This window comes from Topomyia yanbarensis, chromosome 2 (assembly GCF_030247195.1).
Source record: "Topomyia yanbarensis strain Yona2022 chromosome 2, ASM3024719v1, whole genome shotgun sequence".
In the NCBI taxonomy this organism is placed as follows: domain Eukaryota; kingdom Metazoa; phylum Arthropoda; class Insecta; order Diptera; family Culicidae; genus Topomyia; species Topomyia yanbarensis.
Genome location: NC_080671.1, coordinates 460,665,500 through 460,692,969, shown reverse-complemented (window position 1 = coordinate 460,692,969; position 27,470 = coordinate 460,665,500). Strand labels below are relative to the sequence as shown.

At 36.0% G+C, this 27,470-nt stretch overlaps 1 protein-coding gene across 7 annotated transcripts; it reads left to right on the top strand.

Annotated features, from left to right (window-relative positions):
- The first annotated feature begins 100 nt into the window (after nt 1-100).
- LOC131685986 (uncharacterized) lies at nt 101-27,161 on the top strand. Of its 7 annotated transcripts, XM_058970067.1 has the most exons (16): nt 101-4,836; nt 4,900-5,017; nt 5,201-5,392; nt 5,465-5,620; nt 11,636-11,796; nt 12,119-12,169; nt 12,242-12,292; nt 18,382-18,450; nt 21,151-21,270; nt 21,865-21,897; nt 21,964-22,017; nt 25,259-25,521; nt 25,597-25,654; nt 26,214-26,330; nt 26,393-26,604; nt 26,667-27,161. In XM_058970067.1, exons 5-15 carry the CDS (start codon nt 11,643-11,645, stop codon nt 26,413-26,415), a joined length of 993 nt encoding a protein of 330 aa, XP_058826050.1. In that variant the 5' UTR covers nt 101-4,836; nt 4,900-5,017; nt 5,201-5,392; nt 5,465-5,620; nt 11,636-11,642; the 3' UTR covers nt 26,416-26,604; nt 26,667-27,161. The 7 variants fall into 7 exon arrangements, with proteins under 7 accessions (XP_058826050.1, XP_058826048.1, XP_058826049.1 ...); XM_058970065.1 differs by having other exon boundaries at nt 25,259-25,654; nt 26,667-27,153; XM_058970066.1 differs by lacking the exon at nt 18,382-18,450 and having other exon boundaries at nt 25,259-25,654; nt 26,667-27,157.
- The last annotated feature ends 309 nt before the right edge of the window (nt 27,162-27,470 follow it).

Genomic DNA, 27,470 nt, shown 5'->3' with positions numbered 1-27,470 from the left:
CAAGTGATTTTTTTATATAACTAAATTTATTTAGGCCGAAATGCGGTAGCTTAACGAGGCTGATAATTCATTTTTAAGGTAAATCGCACGTGTTAGTGGGGGAAGAGAAAGCCGTATTTAGGGGCGGCTTGCTCCCCTTTTATGTTAGTAGAGGGAAATGGTAGGAAGAGGGATACATATTGTAAAATTTTGCAAAATTGACATTGTCGTTGGCTGGTTGATGATTGTGGGGGATATGCACACTTTATTGTAGTGGTTTCCATCCTGTAATCGCAAGGGCGAGGGGAAGGTCGACATTTCGGATGATTATTGGCACTCCGATGCTGTCATGACGTTCTTGTGACGTGTGTCAAGAAAGACGGTTATCAAGAAAGGTATGCATCGTAGACTCATATTGTAGATACAGGGATAGGTTGGTGAGATTCTACTGTGAATGAGAGAGGGTAAAATGTATTAAACTTGGACATCAATGGTTTTCAAAAAGATATAGATAAGAAAAATATAGGGGTGGTCACGGCTTGCCAGGACGTCCCGGACTGGCACATAGGGTGATCTACCTCGGGCCCGAAGGGAATCTATTAGTTGGGACCTGGCAACACAGTACTCTGCGCACAGCCAAACAACATGCTCGATGTCGTGATAGCCGTTCTCACAAACACAATGATTACTTTCAGCAAGCCCTATACGACGGAGATGCGCATCAAATGTGTAATGGTTGGACATGAGCCTTGACATCGTACGAATAAAGCCCCGGCTCACATCCAAGCCCTTAAACCAAGCATTTGTTGATACGTTCGGGATAATGGAATCTAGCCACCGTCCCAGACGCCCATTGCTCCATGAAGTTTGCCAACTATCGAGCGTCATCTGACGAGAGATACAGAAAAGTTCGTTGAAGCAAATTGGTCTTTCGTAAGTGTCGCCTTCTAATGCGCCCACCTTGGCTAAAGTGTCCGTCTTCTCATTGCCCACAATAGAACAATGTGACGGGACCCAAACCAAGGTAATCTGGTAAGATTTTTCAGATAAAGCGTCTTTTCCCCAGGAAATACGGTTAGTGCTTTCCAGGCTTCGCCGCACGGATGCCCTCAATGGAGCTGAGACTGTCCGAAACGATGAAGTAATGGTCTGCGGGCAGTGTGTCAATGATCCCGAGAGTATACTGAATGGCAGCTAACTCTGCGACGTGAATTGAAGCAGGATCATTGAGTTTGAATGAGGCAGCAAGATTTTCGTTGAAGATACCGAATCCTGTGGACCCGTTGAGAATTGATCCATCAGTGTAGAACATTTTGCCGCAGTCGACTTTATGGTATTTATTATAGAAAATATTTGGGACCACTTGTGGGCGAATGTGATCCGGGATTCCACAAATCTCTTCCTTCATGGATGTGTCGGAAAATACAGTTGGATCAGAAGTATCTAAGAGATGAGCACGGTTAACGTTATACGAAGATGAATTGATGTTCTGTGTTATGTAATCGAAGTACAAGAACATGAATCAAGTCTGAGAATTAAGCTCGACAAGATTTTCGAAATTTGCAATCACTAATAAATTCAAAATATCGCATCGAATGAGCAATCGATACGAGAGGTCCCAAATTAAAAATCGATTAGGGGAAGGACGCCCGCCAGCACTTCTAAACTCATTGTCTGGGTCGAGTGCATGCAACCCAAGGCAATACGCAAACAGCGATATTGGATTCTCTCTCCACCATGTTCCGGTTATTGTACGGAGAAAGTTGATCCTTTGTTGGCACTTCTGTTTCAGATACCTAATGTGACATCCCCAGGTACCTTTAGAGTCGAACCAGACCCCGAGATATTTGAATGTTGAAGCCTGAGCAATAGTTTTATCCATTACCTGAAGCTGTAGTTTCGCTGGTTCACGCTTCCTAGAAAATAGCTCAGTTTTTTTCCGTGAAGAATTCGATACTCAGCTTAATTGCCCAAGCAGACAAATTGTCCAAGGTATTCTGTAATGATCTTTGTAGATCGACAGCTTTGGGTCCTGTAACGGAAACCACGCCATCGTCTGCAAGTTGCCTTAACGTGCAGGAAATGTCAAGACATTCATCAATGTCATTGACATAGAAATTGTGTAACAGGGGGCTTAGACATGAGCTCTGGGGAAGGCCCATGTAACTAAATCGTGATGTCGAAAAGTCACCATGCGAAAAATGCATGTACTTTTCCGACAAGTTTAGTAAAAAGTTGTTTAAAGCAGTGCTGTGCAATCTCACGATGGTCTTTGACATGTGACGGTAAATATGAAGTGACCGTATCACCACAAAAATGACCGTTATTTCATTTCCATTATTCTCGGATCGTGTTTCAGTTAACTATCTCTCACAGAAGCAGTGCGAGAGAGAACGCATTGAAATGATAGACAGATTGAGTACCATTTAATTTGTATTGGTATAGTAAACGAAATATTATCAGTGTATTGTATTCAGGCAGCGGTGCGGTGCTTTGTTGCTTTTTTCTCCACCTTTCAGTTTCTTTTATGCATAGCTATTTATGTGAAACCGCCTGTTTGTTAAATCTAGCTCGTTGTTTGTAATAAGATGACCGTCATAACCGTATTTATATTGCTAATAAAATGACGGTCTGTTTCCCTTCCTCTCAATAATAATTCCAATGAGTGAGAGATTCAGAAGAGAACCGTTTGACTGTTGTCAATTCATTGGAATGAGAACTCGTAACTCAATAAGCATCGCTTACTGTTTCAACTGCTAACCGTTTCATTCTCTTTTATCTAGCAGGTTTGCCATCAGTACCGTGATGGAGCTCAGCACTGGTTTAAAGTAGTTGAAAGACCATGCTGGTGCAGCTTCTCTGAAAGAATGTTGATAGAAACTGAATCAAAAGCCCACTTAATATCCAAGAACATTGATGCCATCTGCTCTTTGCTAGTATAGGCCATTTCAATTTTGGTTGAGAGCAACGCAAGACAATCCCTTCGTCCCTTTGCCTTTGCGAAAGCCAAATTGTGTATCTGCCAGTAAGCCATTTGTATCGACCCAATTGTCGAGGCGGGATAGAATAATTTTCTCGAACAACTTCCGGATACAGGACAGCATTGCAATCGGTCGATACGAATTGTGATCAGAGACTGGTTTTCCTGGGTTTTTGGATGGCGATGACCTTCACTTGTCTCCAATCGTGTGGAACAATGTTACCCTCAACAAGTTTAAATAATTGTTACAAGTTGTTTAGTTTCGTCCGAGACTGTTTAGATTTTCGCGTTTCGTAATTTGTTTATGTATATGTGTAGTTAGTGTCAAGAAAATAAATGTGAGATCTAACGGTAAACAGCCCACCCAACACCCACACAGCACGTAGCCACAGAGAACAGACGTCCATCTTCAGCATTCAACTTGTGTAAAATCTCTAACGGTTTCGAAGGTAGTTGGGATATCCAAACGAAGTGTGCTACTGTCGTCATGTTCTTTTGTGACTGAGTTCGACTGAATTGACAGTGGTTTTTCCTCTACCCAGTCAATCTAGTCCGGAACCGGTTCGGACTTCCAGTATGAATTCCAGCTCAAATGCATCAACCGATAGAGTCGGAATCGGTTGTTTTCTTTAAGCAACATTCCATACTGAATCCATTCAGGATTTCGAACCGGTTCCGGAATGGATTTGACGGATAGTTTGGATAGGTTGGTGTGGCGGCACTAGTGTTTATCGTAGATTATTTCAAATGTTCACACAAGTTTTTTAAATATGTCTGTTCTCTCCCACATTACCACTTCAGATGGCTAGCTAATGGGAGGCGAGATGCCCCACCTGCCAACACCAATCGCCTGAATACCTGCAGGCAAGTGACGGGCGAACGAAATGCAAGCTCAGATGCAACATCCAGGCGGAGGGCTGCGTCCTGAATGATGAATTTTAACCCGCCATTCACCTGCCGTTCGCACGCCACCCGTTCGCCAGCACGTACGCTGGCGTATGGCCCAGCAAGGGACATCTCGCCACCCAAAAGAGTATAATTTAATCAAAGTTGCCTGAAATTCAATAAACGTGCAAATAGCTGATTCCTTCAAAACAGAAACATAATGATATCAAATTTTCATTTTTTTTCTTCTCTTTGTTATTGTCAAAAGATATTAGCAAGGGCTATAGTGAATATTCAGCTAAAGCAGCCTGCCTTTAATTTGGAACAATTTCTATCTTCCGGCCAAGGGAAGCCGGTAGTTTATCAGAATGTTCGTTTCAGAGCAGTCCCGGTGTTACTGGATGACCATACATTTTAGTTTGCCTTTACTCAGAAGCAGGTTTACCACTACCGTTGCGAACAATTCCGCAAACAAAAGTGTCCCGTCAAAGTGCTGGTCAACTATACTTGGGCCGAACATATTCACGTAGAGTTCAGTTCGGCTTGACGATTCACGCAGATTTTTAAAGCTAGAGATCCAGGGTACGATACATCAAACTCATTATAGTGATTCATTTTTCAACGACCAACTGTTGCTAACTCAGAATTTAGATCCACAATTGAAAATTATTTTTTCGTGCAGCTTGCGCGAACCACAGAAATGAATATCACATTTATCTATCCATGGAAAACAAAGCAATAAACTTCGTGCTTAACTTTACTTAATCGATTTTCAATGCCAGCATCGATGCAGATTTAAGAAAACTGCTGCAGTTATAGCTTCAGCTTCAAAAGAAACTAAAGTAATATCCTTAATTTACAGATGTCGACTTAATCTATTTTATTTTGGGACCTCTCAGTAATATGCAACTTGTGATCGGTGGCCACCTATATTAACGTTCGAAAATCCGTGAGCGCATCATCATGTGGATGTGCTCTCAGAAACAATATGGGTAATTAATTCTCTCGAATTCGTTATCCGCTCGATATCAACTATATTCTAGTCCCTTCAATAGGTGTAAAAGTCGTATCAGCACACTACGAGAAGATCCGGGTGCGGTGTACTCATTTCGGAACGAACACAACCACTCGAGCAAAGCGGATCCCATCGATGGAAATACCAACATTATCAAGGTCACTAAAATGAGAATCGTGGAAAGAGACAAAAGTCACCCGAAAGTTGAGAGACACATGTTCAAGCGATTAAACTAGTTTGTTGAAGTAGAATAGATTCAGCTGGCATTATTTTATTTTTCTTTAAAGTTTATAAAACATTTCACACCCTGATTTTGCTAATAATACCTTTGTGTTTTACAGCCTCACACTTAAGCTGAATGTTACCAAGAAAAGCTACTACTACATTCACACAGCAGACGGAGAGTACGAAATTTACGATAAAACCTCGTTGAAGCTGGCAGAAATTTCATTTCGTTCCCCATCAGCGAGTAGGAAGAGATTGAACGGCTTGAGAATACGGTTTCGAACAACGAAGAGATCCGGCAAGAATATGTAAGATGGCATGGCTGTGGTATAGTACAACACTATGCAGAATTGCCTTAACTTCTTATTAAATCTTTGCAGATTAATTTACTGAACCGAAAGAAACCTGAGGGTATGTCAATTGTGCAATTACTACCCCTTATTTTCTCGGACGAAGCAATTTCAACGGTTCAAACACGCTTGGAAAGTGTAAGCCACCCTTGAAAGGATACGATATCTTTTCCCACTGTTTTATTGGTAAGTAGCAGTACGACTTTTGTTATTCACATTTCATTATAAAATAATCGGTGACACGTGCGTTAGCCTGCATCAGTATTTATGTTCAAAGTAATAAGTTTAGAGAGCAAATTTAACTGTTCCTTAGGGCCCTTTGTTTTTTGCTAAAAAACATGAATGACATATTTTTCTTATAGTGTGTTCGTTTTCAAATGGTGCTACACTGGTCTAGTGTAAAAAATAGTCTTACTAAACCTAAATTTGAATGAATGTAACACCGACTACGTCGGTGTAGCGCATTGTGATGAAATTGCCATTAACTGTGTTACAGACCGACGTCCTTCTGTAACTTAAAACTTGATTACTTACTAACATAAAATACTAGCCCCTACTCTGACCATTTCGGTTTCCACTTTAAAATTTTGAAATGTGGTTTTAATTCTAGACTAATATTGGTTGAAACGATTATTCAACGTCAATTCACAGTAACTTGTCGCTCGAAAAAGACAAAAAATAAACGAAGCGGTTGGAATTTAAGATAGGATTTACAATTACATTATAGTTGTGTTATGTGAACCTTCTCAAGCTCCGTCTTTCAATTTCATTGCTTTCGTTCCTCTTAGTCTTAAATTTGCCGAAAATAGCCAACAAAGTCGATACAGTAGAACCATGCGGCAATTAAAACATAGTAACATATTTGGATACTGTTGGATTCACAATGGCTAGTGATTGAACAAAGGATTTTGATTTGCATCATTATTACAAATTAGTAAGCTCTCAATACCTGATTTTTTAGGGAAAATCGTCATCATTACTGAGTGTACTAAAAACTTGAACTGCGTTTTTCTCGAAACCACATTTTTTGCGGTAGCCGGAAATATAACTCGAACAAATGATTTTCTATCGTTCTGAAATTTGAAAATTTCAGTGTATTCAAAATTTGTTTCTCTGAGCAATTGTGTGTCGAAGTTTATATCATTTTCAGTGTTTTTCTATTAAAAAGTGTGCCTTTACGCGGCAAATCAAAATATCTAAAAAAATCCTACGTGTGTCGTTTCTATCGTTCTAAAGAATAGCAAAAACTTATGTTTTTGGCTCTAGGTCAAAGATTACGAGATAGTTTTTTGGTCATGGACCCTTTTATAAAAGAACTCGCCTGCGGGAAAATACTGTCCAACCACCATCTTGTGTTGAAACTACTTGAAAATTTTATTATTTGTGCATCAGAACTTGTATTTTAAATCTTATTTTACGGGATCTCGATTCATCTATACATTTGGATCAAGTAAAATTTCCATAACATGTCTATTTTTTCGTGCTCTACAGTGGTGTAACCTCTTAATAAAATTTTGCAATCTTGGTTAGATAAAATAATGAATTTTTTAACCCTTGTAGATCCGCTACATATGCAAACCATTGAGGGGGTCACCTACAAACAGTGACGTATCTAGGGAGAGGGTCCTGGGGGTCCGGACCCCTTCTGAGAATTTTCAACTTGTTGAGAAATTTTAAATTAGTTTGAATTTTATGTTAGTTTCAAACTCAAAAGCTTTGTAAACCAAATTTGACCATGCTGATTTTTTATTAAATGAGGTTTTTATGTATTATACAATTACAATGTTCATTTTGAAATCGAAATTTCGAACCCTTCCCGAATTTTTTTTCTTGATCCGCCCCTGCCAACAAGATCGAAAAAATCGAGTTTTTTTTTGCTTATATCAATAGATAAGACGAAGAATATATCACAACAATCTCTTTTATATAGCCTTCTTAAGATTCTAAAAACATTATAACCAGAAAACCGGTTTAACCATTTCTGTCACAGTGGCACGATGACATCAAAAATTCATACCAAAAATACATATTTGTTTAGAAAACCGCGGAAAAAAGTTACGAAAAATCAAATCTTTGTTGTTTCATTAACTTCAACCAGAAATACGAACTGCACTTTTCGCGCCAGCTAGGTATTATAGTAACGAAATAGTCCTTGCCAGTTTGTGATGTTTTTCAAGGAAAATTTTTGTTTTAGCTTTTCAAATGTGTTTACAAATAGGTATACAGACATTTTCAAATAGCTAGAACTTTTCCTTCCCTTTCCAAAAATCACGAAAACAAGCTTTTTTTGTATCCTAAAGCAGTGGTGGTCCTTAATTGTACATATTAATTTAGGACACGTTTTTAACATAAACTACCCAAACGAACGAATGAGAGAAGGTTCGTTATATTTTCGAAGAAACTGTTAAAATAATCTTTCAACAATCTATAAAACTTGGTGTAATACGATGCAATAGAAAAAATATATGTATGTATGTTTGTTATAGGAAGCCACTATCAGTTCAAGGCATTACCAGTGGATGCGGGTAGACTTACAGTAGACTGAATTTGTTTATTAGATAACTTTCGTATTATTGCTGTTATCGAAGGGACAAAATAGGGTTGAGCTGACCCGTAAACAGAGACATTTACGCGCATTCCGCGGGGAAAAGAGAATCTCCTAACATCCGGCCACATAATAAACAATTTCGCAATACCAGCTTAAGCCCGCCTGATGGTTTGTTTGTTAGAAAGGCGCGTCTTACTCGTTTCAGACCTTCAGGAGGAAACGAGAGGTTTCCTCCAAGTGATTCAGGTTGGCAATCCACTCCATCATCCAGTCTTCCAATTGTAAGGTACTCTGATGCTTTCCCTTCCTTCCCATGTAATTGTATACAGTTAATTTTATTTTATATAATATGAATATATATATATATATATATATATATATATATATATATATATATATATATATATATATATATATATATATATATATATATATATATATATATATATATATATATATATATATATATATATATATATATATATATATATATATATATATATATATATATATATATATATATATATATATATATATATATATATATATATATATAGAATGAATATAATGAAAATTGTTTTTTAGTTGGACAATGGTCTAACTGGCGGAGGTCCAACTAAAAAGCGGCCCAGTTAAAAAGTGACCAACTAGCGAATCACGACTGTAATATAGAAAATGTTATTAACATTTTAAACATAAACATAATCAATTGAAAATAATGGCTTTGAAGTATGTAATACATATGTACAATCACGCAAAGTCTCTGTGAACTAGACAATCTCCCTACAAGAGTAAGATCCAACAAGTTAAGCATCAAAACTCAAGCGCAAGTCTGCCACTGGACTATTCATCTGAAAAATTATCAATGTTCCCGTTTTATCAACATAAAATTCACCAAGGGGCTGATAAAACGGGTATTCACTGTACAAAAAATGTAAAAAAGTTTAAACATGGAAACTTTTTTTTGAAAAAACGCAAAAATTCAGTATGATTATGACCGTTTATATGACAATTCCCGGTTAAATTGTGTTTAAGGCTCAAGAAACCTTTTTTAAGCATGTGTAAGAATTGAACGCTTGGTAGTATGCGTAGGGAAAATTATGTTCAACTTTGCCAACAGCTTATTCATATAAAACCTTTTCAAAACTCTAAAAGAAGAACATCAGTCGATTTATTAGATTATCACGATTCACATTATGCAAAATAGTTGGTGAAAAAACAATTAACCAAGCGGAATGGTGCTTTTGAAAAAGTAGCTATGGTTTTTTCATTAGGCAGTTGTGTGGCGTGCCCCAGCAGTGTGGTAGTGTGACAAAAATCACAGCCACTTCTTCAAAAGCAAATTGAAGCTTGGTTAATTGTTTTGTCACCAACTATTTTGCATAATTTGAATCATGATAATCTAATGAATAGACTGATATTCTTTTTTTAGAGTTTTTAAAAGGTTTTATATGGATAAACCGGTGGCAAAGCTGAATACAATTTCTCCTACGCATACCATCAAGCGTTCAATTCTTACACATGCTCAAAAAAGGTTTCTTAAACCTTAAGTGTATTGACAGTTTTTAAAGTTCATTATATTAATATAATAATTTGTGATATATTTCAAAGCGAAAAAATCTCCCTGTGGGTACATCCATACAATGTCATCCAGAAGTTCCATATATAGGAGGATGCAACGTCAAATTGATAATTTGGTTCGCATGGAAGGAGATGCAACCTATTGTGAGAGACCCACTGACGAAATAGAAGCTGCTGATGTCTATATGCATGAAGAAGTACGTTTGGTCAATCAGTCGCTAATCCACGATGAAAACAACGATCTTTTTTCTAACGAATCATTTGAAAATGATGAGGAAATTATCTCAAATGTGCTGCAGCAAGCTGATGTGAATATGGATTTGAATGAAAGTGATGATAATGATGATACCGAAACAAGGGATACGTTTGTAGATATAGCCAACAAACTTGCTTCCTGGTCTGTAACACATCATATTTCGAATTTCGCAATGAATGACCTCATCGGATGGCTTAAACAAAATTATTTTCCAGAGTTACCAAGAAAAATTGAAACACTGAAAAGAGCAGCTTACTTACATAACTATGAAATAAAAAAAATGGGTGAAGGAAAATACGTTCATTTTGGTTTGAAAAATATGCTTGAAATATACATGCATCTAAACAACATTCAACCAAACAATTCTGAAAGTTTCGTCATGTATTTCGGCATCGATGGAGTTCCAATTACCAAAAGCTCTCGGAGTGAGTTTTGGCCCATTCTCTTGAAACTTAAAGGATTTCAGCTTATACTACCAGTTGGCGTATATCATGGCTATGGAAAACCGAGGGACGTTCATCAATATCTGGAAATGTTTGTTAGCGACTTGCACGATGTACTGCAAAATGGCATTCCCGGGAAAACTGGTTTATCGACAGTGAGCATTGGAACGTTCGTAATGGATGCTCAAGCAAAGGCTTTCATAATGGATATAAAGGCACCTACGGGAACATACGGTTGTCCTAAATGCAAGGTAAGGGGCAAGAAAATTGGGCCAAGGGTCGTTTTCTTGAACCTGCATGCTCCTTTGAGAACAGATGAAGATTTTTTGGAAATAACAGATCCACATCACCATTCATCGAGGCTGTCACCACTAGCCACAGTTGCAAAATGTATATCAAACGTGTCCATAGATTACATGCATAATGTGCTTCTTGGAGTATTTAAATATATTCTATTGTTCTGGGTCGATACCAAAAATAAGCCGTATTCGCTTTCAGATCGACAGAAGCATGAAATAAATAGACGGATTTCACTTATAAAAACGCAACTACCATACGAATTTTCAAGAAGGCCTCGACCATTAGAAGAAATAAAAAAATACAAAGCAACGGAATTTCGTTTGCTGTTGCTATACACAGGTCCATTACTATTTATGCAAGTTGTCGAGCACCGGTTCTATGTTCATTTCCTACTTTTACATGCTGCTATAAGAATATTATGCCATCCTACTGATTGCATAAATAAAAATGCCCTAGCTACTGACTATTTAAACCGGTTCGTTGAAGACTACAAAATGCTTTATGGAACAGGATATGTCGTTTATAATATACATTTATTAAGTCATTTGGCACAAGAGTGCTTAATTTATAGAGAGCCATTAGACAACTTTTCAGCCTTCCCGTTTGAAGAATATCTACACAAAATAACGAAAATGACGAAAAAAGCACCATATCCACTGGAACAACTAAAAAACCGTTTAATGGAACATATACATTTTAATGAAAACTTGATGGGGAAAAAAATACTACTGCAAAAAAACTACCGGGAAAAAATTTGTACGAAGAAATAATAACAGAAAATGGTCGTAAATATAGTACTAAACGTAATGATAAATATATTTTTGTCGATAAAGAATTGTACGCAATTACTGGTATATTCAAATTACGAGGAAATTACATGTTGCATTGCTTGAAAATGGGTCCAAACATTCCGCTATACAACCAACCGATCAATTCCAAACAATTAGGAGTTGGTTGCAATAGAGCAAATACAACTATATTGGAATTTTCAGAAATTGACATAAGATTTTGTACTAAAGTAGCACGACTGAGTATTGACGACTGTCATTACTATTTTGCAATAATCCACACAGCCTGAACATGAGCGACTACTATGATGTTGAGTACCTGCAAGACGAGGAGGAATTAGATCAGCTTGATCCAAGAACAACGAAAGCAGGAGCTCATAAAATAAAACTGAAAAGGAGCTTTGAAGATCAATCAATTCAATTCTCTATTATCGAGGAAGAAGCTGGTAAGTTTTTGTTATAATTATGTATGTGCATGACTGTAATCATTGGATTCATGATTGTTTTCATTACATTCATTGTTTTATAAGTACACTAAAGCCTTTTTATGCATAAATTCAAAACCACTATTTTCATCCACAAACTATTCTCGTGAGTTTAAAATTCCGCGTGATTCATAAACCTACACACATAACGCGTCCACGCATCCTCCTCAACCCCCCCCCCCCTCTCGCACACATCCACTAACTCCTAAGGTCGATTTCTTCAGCTTATCTACAAAAAAACTTCATATTGTAGTGTTCTCTAATCTCTGCATTTTTATTTCAGAAAAATTTTCTCCAATTCCATCACGACCTCCACCATTACCAACACCGAAAGGTAATTTGTACCGCTTATATGCAAAGAACTTCATATTGAGATAGAAGAAACATCTCTGCGTTTTTGTTTCAGAAAAACAATCTACAACTCCTTCACGGCCTCCACCATTACCAACACCGAAAGGTTTGCTTAGTTTCTATATGTTTGTTGTTTAAGGGCCGATTTCTTCACCCTTGCTTAACGCTTAAGCCAGGTTTAAACGTACTGGTGAACCTGGTTTAAAAGTTAAGCGAGGGTAAAAAAAGCGGCCCTAAGAGTATGAAGTGTTAATATGTAAATGTTGTGTATATGAATACAATATATATATATATATATATATATATATATATATATATATATATATATATATATATATATATATATATATATATATATATATATATATATATATATATATATATATATATATATATATATATATATATATATATATATATATATATATATATATATATATATATATATATATATATATATATATATATATTGTTGACCGCGTTCCACGTGATTTCGTCACTTATCATTTGGACAACATTATCCGGATTGATGTCCGACCCTCCCGTTTCAAGCATCTCCCTACGTATCGTTTCAAACCACGTGCTCCGGTGTCTCCTCGATCTTCTCACACTCAGGTCACAACAGTGACGTTGCGTGCACGATCTGATGAAGATGCTTTCTGATGCAGCCATGGCCCGACAGGACCCATGTGTTTACCTCTAGGCGCTTTCTATTGACTCACGTCAACAAGTTTAGGATGAGCCGGTATGTACACCATTTTTCTATATCGTCCCATTCCTGCAGCCACCTCGCCATAAAGTCGATTCTCACCATCTTACAGTGGTTTTTTTGCCAAAATCGTGCGATCTATTAATTACACCAAAATCGTTAAATTTGGGTCAATGACGTCTTCGGAGACATTTGTCGACACTATAAGCCCTTTCATATGGTGTTATTATTTTAATGATGAATCTCCCTAAAAGTGGGATATATTTACCAACTTTCTTGCTAGTGCATATATTAAAATTATGTCTTCGGCAAAGTTATAGAGCAAGCTTTTGCCAACAACTTTGCAGAAGACACTAAGTCTTTATCTTCAATGTCTTCAACTTTATTTCTGGTTGTTTGTGGATGATCCCTTTAAAGCCAATTCATTAATATAACTGTTGAAATATCATTCTGACAAGTTCGTTATGTTCAGTAAAAAGCTTTTAATTATCAAAATGGAAAAATTTCTATATTACAACATTGGCTTATCTCGGGTATTTTCAAATTAATTTTTGGAAAATAAAGTGTTTCAAAAGGTGATTGGTTGTTAACGGGAAAACGGCTGAGTTTACGTCAATAGTGTTTTCGGACTACTCATAAAAAATAGCACGGTTTGTCATTTGCTGCTATGATTTTCGTGATTAATTATCCTATAAGTGAGATTTTTTAGCTGGAATTTTTTTGGTAAATAAAAATGATCTAAGGTCTTTGGAAAAGTTGTGGAAATTGCTTTCACGAATATCTTTGCTGAATACACGAAGTCTCTTCTTTAAATGCTTAAGGAGTTATAGCTCGTTATATTTGTATAACCCCTAAAATAGTTTTTTTTTTAAATATCTTTTCAATTATCATTCCAACGGGTTTCATATATTCTACGAAGTTATTTCAACCATCAAAATGCACAATTTTTATTACGGCATAATTTTTCTTATCTCTAGTACTTTCGAAGATATTTGACATTTTTGGAAAAACATTAGTTTTTTTTCAAATCATCTATAACTCTACTGGAGACAACGATAGACAAGTGAACTCTATTTAGTTGTATAGTGTTGATGTAGCATTTTGACATTAAAAATGTCTTACTCCACTATCTGGGGCTAGGTGTCATTCTAAAATCTAAACTATCTCCCATGTAACGAAACTATGTAAGGTTTGCACGCTTATAACTCCGATATTACTAGATGGATTTTAATCATTCATACACCAACCGATTCAGAAACACCTAACTTAAATATTGGTAATAATTTAATATCTCCCCAATAAAAGTAGACTTTTGGAAATTGGTAAGATTAAAAAGTTCACGAAAAACGGGAAATTTACCATTCGTGAGGCAGATTTCTCAGACACAGCCGTCAATAAAGGGCAGCTTAGTGGCTCAATGAAACACGAAAAGTCATAAATAGAAGCAACGCATGTCCGTTTAAATCAGTTGTTGCTCTTATCCCATGCGAGCAACATCGTCTCCGGGCGATGCAATAAGCGCTATCGATTTTCGGCAACGTTGGCATTTGCACACACTCGCACCTAAGTGACTAAACCATATACGGTTAGTTTATAAATAGAGGTGACGCGTACCCGTTTGAATCAATTTTTGTTCTTATGTCGAACGGGTAAGATCATGGCTGCAGCGTCTGGGCACTACAATAAGCGGTAGACGCTATGCATTTTCGGCAGTGGTGGCCGTGTGCGGATTTTTCGGGTACCAGCACGGTGTCACAGAATGATTTGCAAAGTGGGTGGGTGAGGTGGTTTGAATTTAATTCAATACGGTGTGTGCTGCTTAATGGCGATTTCGCTTGAACCTGAAACTGAGTCAGGTTCCAACCCCAACCGCTGTCAGTTCATGCATTTTGACAGCAGTTGGGGTTAGGAACTGACTCAGTTTCGCCTCAAACAAAAACCACATTAGAGTGTTGCGTTTGAAAAAAATATATCAAGAGAAAATTTTTAATAGGACGTAACTAACATTGAGAGCCTCTCTTTGTTTACTTTCTCTTTCGTTTATTACGACGTCATTACAACACTTTGTACTAATTTTCCGGTACACATCGAAAGCCGACGGTTTTTGCTACAATATTATGAAAAGAGTAGAGTAGTAGTATTTTATATAGGAGAGTACACTCAGGTTTTTTACGCGGATTTTGAAATTTACGCGGTTTTCATTTACGCGTTTTTTTGAAATTTACGCGGTTTTCATTTACACGGCCTGTATCTCCTGCGTGAAAAAACCAGAGTGTAATTGCATCGGAAACAATCACATTCCCAGCAGAACTTTTTGTTTTCTAATTTCAAACACTTTTGTTTCGTACTGCACACAACGGAAAAGTTTAAAACAGAACTTACCGCTCCAGCAGCAGTTTAAGCGGGTGTTCTTTTTCGATTCAAATTCAAGCCATGTCTTAAGCGTTACTGGACTTAAAATTGTTTTCCCAGTTTATCCAGTCAGAGTATCACAGTTCTAATTGCGTTTTAAAGTATACAACAAAAAGAACGGTTGGGTATACTGATTTAAATTTTAAAATAAATCTGTTTTAAATTATAAAACAAACCGCTGTACTGAAGATATAATTATGTCAGTCCTATTACCACATAAAACACCTATATAACATAAAACGCTGCAGAATTGCTTTAATAATACAATATTTACACTACAGAGTTATAACACGTATTAATAATTAGCAACAAGAAAAATGTCAACAAGATAGCATAAAAACCCGTTTTAACTGGTAGTGCGAACGTTGCATAACAATGTAATTTATCAAATAATTTCATTTTTTCCACCACTAATCGATCAAGAAATACTTAACCTTAAGATTGTTTACTTAAGTTCATTAGTACATTATTGAAAATTTAAATGGAAAATGAAATTTCATATTTCATGGAGAATCTGCATATTTCCGTTGGCGGGCGTGGGCTTCCTCATCACAGTTCTCAATATGGAACTTTTCTTTTGAATATATTTTCCTGACAGACCAGCCTATTTTTACTAGATGGATCAGCCAAATAATGCCAATCACCTAGTGAGATACTTGATTAATTAATAGATTACCGTTAAAAGACCTTCAATAAATTATGTTTTAATGGGGGAGGGTATATAGCAAATTGTAACATATGAAAACAGGCGAGTGAGGAAGAACGTGAGTCGATATGTGTGATAGATAAAATTCATTTGCACGCTCTTGAAAAAAGCTACATTTTTAATGTCACCGTGGTCGTGTCCTGTACACAACTCTTTAATTTTCTAATTGCAATTAAAGCTGGCTGCCCGTTTTTGCCCGTTCAAAAGTGATTGCTTTTAAAATTTTTGCTAATTTTACCAAAAATTACCCAATAACTTTTCAGTCGCAAGAGATATACCAATGATCTCTTCTGGAAAGATATGTATCTTGATAAGACGAACAACTTTCTTGAACAAGTTGAAGCTATACCTACGATATTTAAGAAGTTATGTCGAATAAAAGCTTTTAAGGTCAATAACTTCGAGTGTACTATAGAGATTTTTGGTATTCAGTAAAGATGTTCGCAAAAACAAGTTCTTTGACTTTTCTGAAGACTTCATTTTGTTTTCCAAATTTTGAAAAAAAAATGTAGCAAATATATCACTTCAAGGGGGATTAATCACTATAACTATATCATCAAAATAAAGTTCTTGGATCATTATAAAACATCCCAGAAGGCATCATTGCTGTACGTTTTACCGTTTTAGCGTGAATAATTTTTCGCGCGTTTTTGGCGGAAAAAACCACTGTGCATATTCCTCGCGTTTCTAGTGCTTCTCCGATTGTAACACTCGATATCCTCCGCCAGGGTGATGCAGATGGGGATTATCCCGGCGATATTGCATATTACCTCCGACGATATTGTTCTGTACGCGCTCGCGACTCGTACGGTCATCATTCAGAACGTCCTGTACAGTTTTTCGAGTACGAAACACGAGCTAGCAAACGTCTCGTGCTGCGTCTCGGACCGTTGCCGTTTGGCATGATCCTCGCTATTACGTTCGTTGCCTTCGCCGACTTTTCGCAGGCTTAGTCGACGTGGTTGTTGAAGCTGAACTGGTCGTCGATTAGTTTTCAGAGTTTTCTGAGTGTATCCAGCAGACATATAGGCCTGTAAGAGGCGGGATCGACCGGTAACTTCTCTGGCTTTAGCAGCATCACCAGCTTCTGTACCTTTCACATTTCGGAGAAGTTTCCCATTTTTCAGCGCCACGTTTGGTATTCTATCTGGAACGGGCGCTAGATGCCGTCTACTGCGTGGCTCCAGTTTTCGCGGTCTACCAATTTCGGTCGCCGGTCGTCCTTCTCCGCGCTACAGCAGGGTTCCTTGGCCGATGTAGTAGCGAATCGCCTGGTGGTTGCTTTGGGTATACTTCTCTCACACTCTCCAGTCCATGTTCACCGTCAGTGAAGAACTACAGAATGTGACATCGATGACAGACTTCTTCCCGTATCTCCGAAATGTGCTAACGGAACCTTCATTGCACAATCGTAGGTTCAAGTTCACTAGAGCGTCCTGCAGGATATACCATGTTGTGTTCGTTACTCTACTGCCTACTTCACAACCCAGGCATTAAAGTCACCACCAATGACTACCGGCTTTCGACCGATCAACTGCTTGGTTAACTGTTCTAACATTAGACTGAACTGTACCACTATTCACCTTGTAGGTGCGTAACAGCTGCACATGAAGACCCCGTTGATTTTGGCGATCACGAAGCCTTTTGCTCACGAGTTTTCTGAAGTTAACTCGGACCCTCGTTGTGTTGAATATAGGGCAAGTTTTTTTGTAGGGTTTTGACGTCTTACACGCAACGCAAAATACATTGCACGCAACGCAAAATACATTTTGAATTTCTATTTTGATGGAAAGAAATGCATTTAATTTCGCTGATTTTTCAAAATGCATCACAAGTGATCTGCCCCTAGGGAAAGAGCCAGTTCTAGTTTTAAAACCTTCAGTTTTATATTATAGAACTGTCATAATTATGAATCTAGAACACTGCTGAATATGCCCTTAGTCAAGTGTGTATGGGTTCGTTCCATGGTATAGCAAAATTCCTTAATAAAACCACAGACTAACAGACATAACACTATGAGGGAATTCCCTCAAAAAACATCGATCCGACAATTTTCCCAGAACACTAGCTCCACCTTTTATTCACAGTCCCAATCACTCATTTACTGGTGGGTTACCCCTCAGATTTGGGAACAATTTTTCACTAGTGGTCTATCCCCCATATGCTTGTTCATATGTCAGTGGCGCCATAATTTCAAATGTGGCCACAGTCCCAACTACAAATATATTTAAAGTGACCGTTAAAGCGGGCGAAGCTTTGTTTTTGAGTGTTATGTCTGTTAGTCTGTGATAAAACCGTATATTAACATCATTAAGCAGTTTTATAATGTTGGGAAGTATTCATCAGTATAAATAAATTTTCATTATAGCTTGCCATATAATTAAAAAAAGACAGCCACGGTCATTTGGATCTTCACAACAACTTTCTCATAAATCAGGTAAATGATTAGAACCAAAGAGAATAGGGAAAGAGACGAATAGTGTGAAGCCAAAAATACCTTATTGAGCAGACCAATCGTTCAAAATAAATAAACATTACCCGAATAGCATCTACCCTACAAACAATCATAAGACAATAAATATTATAGTTATTGTGTCAACATTGTTCGACACAGAGTTCTCGCAGTAGATTTACAATAAAATTTTATGCAACAATCCATGTTACTGTTCAGTAAAAAACTGATACAGTAGATTCACATTAAATTTTGCTGTTTTAGAAAAATAAAACTGTGTGGAAAAAAATCGATTTTTTTAAATATTAAGACGCATAACCACCTCCCTTTGTTACTGTAAAAGTCGATTTTACATTGAAATTTACTGTAAAAACGTTAAAGTTTATTGTTTTTGTATTGTAGAATAACACTAGAATTTAATGGAAATTATTGTAAACCTACTGTACTATCACAGTTTTCATGGTTTTGCTACTGTACATTTCTATTAGGGTACTCATGCCTGAGTTGGAGGAGATAAGTATTGTACATCTATCAAAAAGAAACTTAACTTTTCATCAGAATTCAGTCAAATCGTGATTGTAAGATGCATTCTAGTGGATGTGTATTTATAAAAACAAGCTTTAGAATTCTTTGATTCGAATGGACATTATTTGCAAAACAAATCCAACGATCACCATACGGATTTTTTCGTAATATAATAAAAGTCATTTAAAGTGCTGTGGAAGCTGTTGCCAAAATGCTAGTGCTGAATAGAGCACTCTAGGTAGAGTGTAGACAAGACGAATTTGACGTATACAAACGAGCAAAAATTTGATGTATCCAAAGGAGCAGAGTGTCTTGTTTTGGAACTACGGGAACGAAGTATTGTGATCCTAGTAAATTACTTTTAAAATTTTTGCGAGCAATTTTGATCACTAGACTGAATAATATTCTGATTCAAGAGAAATCATGGTGTTTATTATTTCAAAATAAAAGTATGTTCATAACCAATGCAATGCTGGATTTCCACAATCGAAATAGTTCTGAAGACTGGCTCAGTAGCGCTTCGAACAAGTTGCTTTTTTTTATTTTTATTAACGTGACTATAAATTTTTATTCATTCGTCACGCTCGAACAAGTTGCGAATCTAAATTATTGTTCACTGACAAAATCAGTTTAGCAACAAGATAGTACACGTTGTTGTTCTCAGATCAAAACCCTATTGAAAGCATTTCACGTGGAACATTTAACCAGACAGGGACAACATGGCCAAGATCAGCCATATCATTCGAATCTGTATATGTATTCTGCTTTGATAGTGAGGAATTAGAAGAAATCAAATACATAAGCACATTGCTGGCAAAACTTCTGTTCTCACCAGCTCCGATAAAAGATCGAAAACATTATAAGGCGATTTGTTTTTTATTTTAAAGTATACACGAGAGAGCTTCAACATTTTCAAGTGATGCCAAACTTTCTTCTTTGCGGGCACTGGTTGCCAATTTATCTAATATTCTCTTTTTTTGGGTTGTTGCCAGCTAAGACCATAGTTGATCCATCTCGCCATAATATTCTCTTGTCCAGACTCTACCTAGAGCCATGTCTAAAAGCAAAAGGTCTGGCAGACGATTGTACCTATCACCAATACGCAGAAGAAATGTTTAATAGTGTATGTGATTTTTCCGTTTGTTTACATCACCGATAGCAAAAGTGGAACGTGCTGACGTCACTCCGTGTGTTTTGATTAATGTTCGCCTGCTGCCATTTTGGAACTCAATGACGTCTTCACTGGTTGCTTCGGGATTGTTTACCCTTTTTGCGTTACTAGCGCAGGCAAATCCCTTTATCTGCCAGACCTTTTAATTTACGTCATTGTACCTAGAGAGCTCTAGTGCTCAAATCATCATAACCCGGTCAAACCATTCGGAATTTGATTCGGAATCCTGAATGGAGTCAGTATGGATTCCAAATCAAATGCAACAACCGATTCTGAGTCGGAATCGGTTGTTGCATTTGATTTGGAATCCATAATGACTCCATTCAGAAATCCGAACCGGTTCCGGAATGAGTTTAACTGAGAAGGAGAGTGTTGCCGTTTTGACTGATTTTCACTATTCGTCTCTCTCCCTAATCTCTCTGATTAGAACGAATAAAGCGCGATTCAGACGATACATCAGCTTCCGTCAACGTCAACGGAACGTCACCGTTCCGTCAGAATTGGTTTAATACTTTTCTCTTGTGCCAGTTCACACGTGCCGTACGTCAAAACGCTCCATGCCGTTGATGTGTGCGTGAATGCTTCCGTTTAACTGCATGTAACTAATCTTGACGTTCCGTACCGGTGACGGAAGCCTGATGTATCGTGTGAATCGTACTTAATTATCTACCATCTACAGCGATTTTTTGCATGCTCCTTTCAAAGTACGACAGAAAAAACTTTGTGTACCCCCTACATCAATTTAATATATATATAATTTTTTTTGAAATAATGCATAAATATACACAATAGTTGCAATTTACCTTGTTTACCCTGGCGGTTTTGCAACGGTTCCGTAAACTGATCAATAATTGATCAGTTTACGGAACCGTTGCAAAACCGCCAGGGTAAACAAGGTAAATTGCAACTAATGTGTATATTTATGCATTATTTCAAAAAAATTATATAAGGCTTGTATAATGTTATAATTGTTATTGTATTTTGTTTAGATCGGTTACTAGTACGAGCAGGACCCAGTAAATTGCCTAACCTGTTGCCCTCTGAAGTAGAGTCTGTTGCGGTCCGCAGTAGATTGCACGAGCTAGGACAGTATCCCATGGATTCAGCAGGTAATTAACTGAAATGTACGCAGTCGTGTTCTATTAAAATTTAAACTTTGCCTCAGAAATTTATCGCAACCATAACCCATCAAAGGAAGATAAAACATACATACTGCCTTTAATTGCAAATTAGTCTATGTAGATAGTAAAACATGGGACAAACATGCGATTACGGGTAGTATATATACAAACTATTTACCCATAATCTCTTAGCTTTTATAACAACTTTGCTCAACTATTGGACCAATCGGACTAGTAAGCTCCATTCATAAATTACGTAATGCAAAAATTTCCCAAAAAATAACCCCCTGCCTCAATGTTACAAATTTCTTCATCCACCCTCTCGTAATACAACGCGGTTTGTCAGTAAAATCATGATAACGCCAGGTTTCGTATCCTCCCCTATACTGCCGTTATAAGCATATTTGTCCCATGTTCTATGGGATTCCCTATATACATGAGACAATTATGCGTAGACCGGCAGTATATGTCAAGTTTTATCATACCCCCTTCCCCCAAAACCGTGATATGATTTATGAATGGTACCTAATGTTATTATTTTAATTTGATTCACTAATTCATTATTTGCCTCTTTCTGATTAGATCATTATCGAAGTTCATCTGATACGGATGAAGGTATGTAACTCAACAAGTGTACACTTTTGATTAAAATATATAATAGTTCTTATCATCTAATTACAGCTTCAAATCATCCCACCAATATACACTTGGCCAATAAAACGAAAAAAAATAAAGGTAATTTTATTTTATAAATTATAAGAAATGCTGAAAATTGTCATATTTTGGTGTAATTTTGTTTCTCTACAATTTTAGTACTAGGTATGCTATTGCATAGTGGGTAGATCTACCATTTTACACCTCATTATTGAGGGTACTTATTACGTTGATTACATGCCTCACAATCAATGAATTGTGTTTAATAAGTATCACTATCTTTGCTTCAGGAAAGAAGGAAGTCGTATTATAAGAAAACTTGAGTGATTGTGTAAAATACTTGATCTCTGACTTTCCATCCATATACCACTTGGACAATTTGGGGGAAGGTAGCGGATACGAAGATGTCCACGCTTATCCTAGAATAAGATGGTGGGAGTATGGCAAATGTACACGTGGACTTTCTATCATATAATCTTTTTTCATTTATCAGAAAGTGAAATATAATTTGTTTTTAATTTTTCTTCATGGACATAAGCGCTTGGTTTTAACCTTGAGATTACATGTGCGGGAAACATTCAAAGCGCTTATCAAAATATAATGAATGCATGAATTGGTGTAAAACGAAAATATCATTTGATTCCAATCATAAAATCAAACTGCTCGCGTAAAAATCGAACTGGGGGTTCTTCGAAGTGATAGTCGGTTAACAAACCTTCCGCTTACCTTTTTTGGGAGAAATTTTCAAGCGATTCTTATGCTGAAAGACCATAGTTCGATTTTTATACTTGAAGTTTATATCAGTCAATTCCATTCTAATATGATTAAAGCGGGTTTCATGACGAATTCTTAGCTTTGATATTGGGACTCTCCGAACCTGGAGTGTCCCAATCCAGAGCTCCCAAAGATCATTGTAGACTAGATGTTATTTGCCAGCCTAATGGCGAGTGCTCTAGGATGGCGGATCAGAGATAAGAAAGATAAATGCTAGTTCTGGACACGCTGGGTTCCATTGCATGCTTCGGTCTGTTTGCGCTTACACTACATTCTTTGCTGATTAACATATTCTTTTTGAATGTTGGTTCCAAGTTAAATAAAAATAAGGGAGACCGGGGCTAGTTGGCGGTTGGGGTAAGTTGGCGGAATAACATTTTCTCCGTTTCTATTAGACAGTGCTGCTTCTCGTTGTAGGTAGTATTACGAAACAAATTATCCAAAGTGTATTTGTTACAAAACATTTTGTTTTGTTGAAGTTGTGGGAGATAATGTGTGAAATGGTAGATCTACCCACTATGCAATAGCATACCTAGTACTAAAATTGTAAATAGAGAAACAAAATTACACCAAAATATGACAATTTTCAGCATTTCTTATAATATATATATATATATATATATATATATATATATATATATATATATATATATATATATATATATATATATATATATATATATATATATATATATATATATATATATATATATATATATATATATATATATATATATATATATATATATATATATATATATATATATATATATATATATATATATATATATATATATATATATATATATATATATATATATATATATATATATATATATATATATATATATATATATATATATATATATATATATATATATATATATATATATATATATATATATATATATATATATATATATATATATATATATATATATATATATATATATATATATATATATATATATATATATATATAGAAAAAGTTTATTTTTATGCGGTAAGTTGGCGGTGACGCACGCGGGACAAGTTGGCGGTACTATTTACTAATAATCATTAAAAAAATTTATTTCTTCACTCCAAAGTAAGAAAATCTTTTTCTTGTGTATCTTGTCAATGCAGGGAGCATCTACATCAAATTTGCTTTGGAATGTGGAGTACGCGCCGAAGTCAAAATACCGGGGTATTGAGACTGAAATATAATGACATATGTCGGTTAATATTCAGTTTTATTGGAAAGATATTAAGCACGTTCCATAAAGACCCCTGAAGTAATTGAGTCTCCATTTGATAGCTTATGTTCTGGCCAACACATACATACCGCCAACTTATCCCGGGCCGGGGTAAATTGGCGGGTTTTCCACGTCCCATATTTTTGTCTATAGAAACAAAGACAATGTAACAAACACTTTGATAAAATTAAGGGATGTTGCCAACAGTCCGCCCTTTTATGCAACGTGTTCTTTTTTACAAGATCTACCTAAATCAAAACGGTAAAAAAATTAAAACTGAAAACACCGCCAACTAGCCTCGGTCTCCCCTACATTTTGTAATTTATATTGAATGTGTTGACAAACTATTGTATTAACAATGTGCAATTTGTGAGAAAGCCAACATTGCACATATTAGTTTTTCTCCATTACAATTGATGGCTGGATATTGATTTAAACAAAACAAGGAAAGCAATTACATTGGTTGTGGTACCCTTCTTAATAGGGCAAAAACGGGTACATTACCACATTCAATTTTATAAATGGATTGTAGTATTGATTAAATTGTTATGATTAGATATTGCATTTTTGTTACTACATATTACGCATCTCTCACCTGATTTTTTTACGAATTCCCCAAATCTCCGTGCAATTATTTGAAAGCTGTCTTTATTATGGTTGAGGAATGTCAAATGTGGGATGAATGGTTGCTACGTATACTGTAGTAAACAATTACAGTTATGTTTCTTTACGATGAAGCGTTCATTTTTGACATTTTTTTATGACAACAATGACTTTAATTGTTCTGGTGTGAATTTGGTTATTTTCGGTGGTGTGTATGAAGTATGGCGAAGGGGATCAAATCTCCACGAATTTGAAGGGATCAAGTGAACCCATAGCATCTATTTCAGCAAACTTTTTTAAAAATATAGTTGAACAAAAGAATCAGCTCAATCATAACGTTTTCATATAATTGACATTCTCCTGTAATTCTGTATGCAAAAGTAGAGTATGTAGTGGGTGATTTTATCAATTTTATAAAAGTTTGAAAATTTGAAAAATAAATCTTCTTCAGTTCTTCTGAGACTTTTTTTTTAAATCGGTAAGAATTCGTTTACACAAAAGTCCAATTTCTTTTTTCTGTGTTAATGAAATTTATGTTTAGATAAAACTACGCAAATTTATAGTATATTCGATTAATGTATTCTGATCCGCCTTTGAGTTACAATGATGGGATCAAGTCTCCCTGGGGATCAAGTCTCCTCAGTCTCCCCTAATTGATAATATTTTTTATGTGTATATTTATGTTACTAACTAATTATTGACTACTGCAGATACATTGAAAGCTATGTTTCGGGTCCTGAATGCTGTCAACACTAAATTAGATGCCACAAACATTTCCCTAGAAGAGATTAAACGGGATATTAAAGAAATCAAAGGCGAAAACGAACTAAAGCTAAAGCTACAATGGCCAATTAGCAACCGAAGGAATTTTGACTTTACAGAACAAAGTTTACGCGATCAAACAGGAATCGAGCGTTGCTTAAAAAACAAACTTAAGATGGGGAACAAAACATCTGTGCAGGCGTTTATTGCGGTGAATATAAAGAATATATTTCGAAACGCAGGTCGATTTACTTGGACCGGTCGTCCATCTAATTACCCCATGCAGCAGGGACTGGTGACCTCGGAAGCAGCAAGGTCACTGCAGATAACTCGCGCACTCATAGGTAATTTTTTTCACCTAAAAATATCTTTTTTGATCCTGCTTATACATATTTAGCAATCGTATCCTTAACGAAGCTGGTTTTTGACCAACACTTGTGGTACTCTCTCTGGTATGTTATGTACCCCGTAAATTTATTTTTATGTTATGCCAACTCTTGAGGGGACAGTCATAAATTTTTGAAAAAATCTATTGCATATGCATTCAAAAGTATATGTGGAAAATTTTACGTTAGATTTAGAAAAATTACGGAGCTAACAATTTTGATCTCACCGCGCGCATCATGAATTGGTCTGGTAAAACTTCATCGAAGTGTGGGTAACGAAACCGAATTCGATAGTTTTTTAAAAATATTGTTTAAACGAAAAACGGTCAAAAATCAAATTTTCAAAATACGCGTTGTTAATCGAAAAGTTTCTTTTCTATCCATTCGCAAATGTGCGAGAAAAAAACGCCGTCTCTTTGAAACTGTTCTCTTGATGCCCAACGATTTCTAAGCTAACCCGATTGGCTGGTAAAATAAAACAAAATTGAATATATTTTCTTAATTAACGTCTTTCCAGAGACAACACAGGAGGTTTTTCCGTATTCCAATGTGGCCCAAATAGAGGTGGAAATTAAAAAGGCTCTGAACTCGTTAAACGATAAACGACTGAACCACTCTTCGAGGAGAATGCAAAGTAAGGATATGTATGTATAGTATAGTTGCATATTTAATAGCTTGTTTCGATTGCCATTTTAGGATCTCCAGAAGCTGTTGTGTAAGCATGGTTTATCCTTTCACGTCAACTGTGATCAGTTCTCAGGAGCATATCGAAAACTCGACATCGTACTAACGGTTTCTAAAGGATTATGCTTAAGTAAAAGTATTGTTGTCAGTAGAGGTGGAAATTAAAAAGGCTATGAACTCGTTAAACGATAAACGACTGAACCACTCTTCGAGGAGAATGCAAAGTAAGGATATGTATGTATAGTATAGTTGCATATTTAATAGCTTGTTTCGATTGCCATTTTAGGATCTCCAGAAGCTGTTGTCTAAGCATGGTTTATCCTTTCACGTCAACTGTGATCAGTTCTCAGGAGCATTTCGAATACTCGACATCGTACTAACGGTTTCTAAAGGATTATGCTTAAGTATGAATGAATATTCACTGTTCGATGTTTAAGGCTGATTCAATATCCTAGTCAGTTTATTTATAAGCTAAAATTTTTACAGTGATCTCAAATTTTAATACTGTGATATAGCACAAGTATAAAAATGTTTATACTTTCTGAAGGAATATGCTTTAGTAAAAGTATTGTTGCCAGTCAATGAACATTGACTGTTCGATGTACAAGGCTCATTCGAGTTTTTAATATTATTGTCAGTTTATTATTGATTTTCGATAGACATAAGCTAAAATTTATACAGTGATCTCAAATTACAAGACTGATATAGCGCAAATATAAAAATGTTTATATTTCACAGAGAAATTTAATTCTTTAACATGCACAACAATGAAAGACGGTTGTGGATCGCTGTGCATGGTAAAATTAGTTATATCTGAAAAAGCGAAATCGGATATTTTCAACTTTTTTAATTCTTATGTTTTTAAATTCATAATATTTAAAGCCTTAATTTTTTTTGTTTAATATTGTTTTTCAGTTTTCAATCTTTTTGACATATGAAAAAGATTTGTGTGGTTGTGCGTTTTCGTGTATGTGTGTATGTGCATGTGTGTCAAATAATGTCACTCGATTTTCTTAGAAATTGTTGAACTGATTTGCACAAACTTAGTTTCAAATGAACGATCCCATAAACTTTTATTGAATTTCAAGTT